At 40.7% G+C, this 2,893-nt stretch overlaps 1 protein-coding gene across 1 annotated transcript; it reads right to left on the bottom strand.

Annotated features, from left to right (window-relative positions):
* Positions 1-842: 842 nt before the first annotated feature.
* On the bottom strand, positions 843-1,409 carry LOC133386057 (maternal B9.15 protein-like). Its single transcript, XM_061629681.1, has one exon. It carries the CDS (start codon positions 1,407-1,409, stop codon positions 843-845), a length of 567 nt encoding a protein of 188 aa, XP_061485665.1.
* Between the last annotated feature and the right edge of the window lie 1,484 nt (positions 1,410-2,893).

The raw sequence follows: 2,893 nt of genomic DNA, 5'->3' as shown, positions 1-2,893 counted from the left end.
CATTCTACTGCTCATCTACTCCCCCCTCCTCTTTCACTCCACTTACCATATGTCTTCTATATAAACAGCACTTACCATATTTACATTAATACAGGAACATCACAACCTCCTATTCCCGTCAGCCCCTACCGGATGGGCAAAGGTCAGGGATGATGGGGGTTGCAGTCCAACAACAGCTAGAGCGCCACAGATTCTCCATCCATTGTTTAAAGAAATTGGTACCTTCTCCAGAGCAATTCTAGTAACTGGCTACACAGAATGCATAGATACCTCTAATTATTCTAAAGGGTCTTTAATTGGTGGGTTAGTTAACAAAACTTGACATTGATTAAATGGGAGGGACCCATTTTAATTAGGGGGATAACGAACCAGAGAGGTTGCTTATTGATTTGGGCTCTTAAAATTCTTTATTAAAATACTACTGTAATAACGAACTATAGAGAAAAATATTAAAGATTAGTGTGCCTTAGCAATGGGTGGTAACTTAAAATTTAATGATTAAAAAGTATTCTACTCTTCTTCACTATTTTAAAAATACTGAATATATTTATTTATTTATTTATTTATTGGATTTATTAGTCGCCCATCTGGGAGGATATCCAACCACTCTGGGCGACGTACAATCAGAAGTATAAAATTACAATGAACAATAGACATAAAGACATTAATACATTAAAATCACCACCAATAACTGCAGAGCCCACAGAACCTAATTTTAAGTTGTTCTGAGTTTATGGCTAACTTTAACTTATTTAAACTGTATCCCTGTTGTACCTTGCTTGGAAAAGGCAGGATATATTTAAATACATAGAAGTATTGAGAAGATCCATTTGAAATCCACTTTACCCATCCCATCTTGAGCGGCTCAGAGACAAAGGTTTGATGAACTTCTTCTGGTTCTTACCCTGGTAGACACTGTTCGGGTTGCTGATGGTGGGGATGCTTTTGGGCTCTCCAGCAGAGCTCTCCTCATCAGAGAAGGTGCTGGAGGGGCAATCCAGCATCTCTGCCTTGTCCACAGCCTGCCTGATGCGCTGAGGGATGTCATGGTGCTCTGTGCTGCCTTCAAAGTGAGCCACTGTGAAAGGGGGGTTGTTCTCACCATATCTGCAGCTTACTTCAAATGGATCGACCCAAATGGTAATCTCCTTTGGTAAGCCAAGGCTGTCAAAGTCCACATTGCTCTCCAAACATGCCTGGTCCAGTAGAGGGTCTCTTGCCTGGAACTGGTTTATCCTTATACACCTAAAGGCTTGCCCTCTTGAGGGATTGTCAGGGTACCAGTGGCCCTTGTACTTCTCAAACAAAGTAGTCATCAACTTGGACGCAAACTTCTCCATTTGCTGTTTACTCAACTGGGTGTGCCTTTTCACCAAGCGTGTGATGAAGACTGAATATATACTACCCATACTAGTGTTTTGGCAATATGGAAAGTTATTTAAATCTGATTAATAACTGATTAAAAGGCAGATGATGTCAACTACAATGCACTTTACGTGGGGCCGTCTTTGAAGACAGTTCAGAAACTGCAGCTTGTGCAAAATGCAGCGGCCAGATTGGCAACGGGGACCAGACGGTTCAAACATATAAAACTGATTCAGGCTCGCTTGCATTGGCTGCCTGTATGTTTCTGAGCTCAATTCAAGGTGCTGGTTTTAACCTATAAAGCCTTACATGGCTTAGGACCACAATACATGATGGAACACCTCTCCCAACGTGAACCCACCCATCCACTATGCTCAACATCAGAGGCCCTCCTCCGGGTGCCTACTCCAAGAGAAGCTGGGAGGCTGGCAGCAAGGTAGAGGGCCTTCTCAGTGGTGGCCCCCAAATTATGGAATTATCTCTCTGACGAGGTGTGCCTGGTGCAATTACTGTTATCTTTTCGGTGCCAGGTCAAGACTTTCCTCTTCTCCCAGACATTTTAGCATGTGTTTTTAAATTGCTTTTTAAAAATGTGTTTTTAAATTTGTATATTTGTTTTTAATGTTTCTAATTGTTGTAAACCGCCCAGAGAGCTTCGTTTATGGGGCAGTATACAAATGCAATAAATAAATAAATAAACTAACATTGTTTAATTTGTTCAATCACAAATTGTTTAGATTTGTTTGTTTGTTTAAACCTATCTTGTAAAATTCAGCCAGTGGAAATCAAGGTATGACTCTGCTTATCATGTGAATGTGGTGAAACACTGATGTTCAAAAACCAGGTTTTTAGAAGGATTTTTTTATGCTCACCCACTTCTCTTGACTAGTGAGAAGTTCTAGGGTCATATAGCATTTACCTGGTTTGATTTGTATTTGGAAGCTTGTTGATGTTTTGTGTAATATTTGTATTTATTTACAAATATACAGCTGAGCACTCCAAAAGACACCCTAGGTCTACTGTCTCCACAGTAGGGGAGAACCAGCACCTGAGATGCTTGCAGAATTCAGACTCAGCTCTCTGTGTCTTTCTTTCTTGGGTAGGGGGGGGGAATCCCAAATGGTTGCGATTTTCAATAACGATTTTCAATCACATATCAGGAAATGCAGGTTGTGCAATTAAAATTGATTGGGAGGTCTTGCGTGACTAACATTGTTCCCCAAAAGATCTGACTTTTTGCAATAAGAAAAGTGATGGGAAATGCACTGGAAAGTGTGGGATATCATTTAATGGAAAGTAAATCTTCCCACAAACAAATCAGAATGAATGTTTAATAAATAGCTGACTACCTCCCTGCAAACAAATCAGGATGAATGCTCAATAAGCAGGTAGTCTGGAAGCAACCTCAGTCTCTGTCAAACTGTTGTTCTTTTCACACACCAGTACCTTGCCCCCTCCCCCTGGATAGAGGGAAGGGGATCCATATGAGTCATCATTGCTTCTGGTTATCAACACTCTTTTGTCTAGT

Source organism: Rhineura floridana, chromosome 5 (assembly GCF_030035675.1).
Source record: "Rhineura floridana isolate rRhiFlo1 chromosome 5, rRhiFlo1.hap2, whole genome shotgun sequence".
NCBI classification, from domain to species: Eukaryota; Metazoa; Chordata; class Lepidosauria; order Squamata; family Rhineuridae; genus Rhineura; species Rhineura floridana.
Note: the sequence above shows the minus strand (reverse complement) of the source record. Positions and strands in the feature narration are given on the sequence as shown.

What these genes read in the sequence shown, in the direction of transcription:
- LOC133386057 (XM_061629681.1), bottom strand. Translation starts at nt 1,409, where the DNA reads ATGGGTAGTATATATTCAGTCTTCATCACACGCTTGGTGAAAAGGCAC.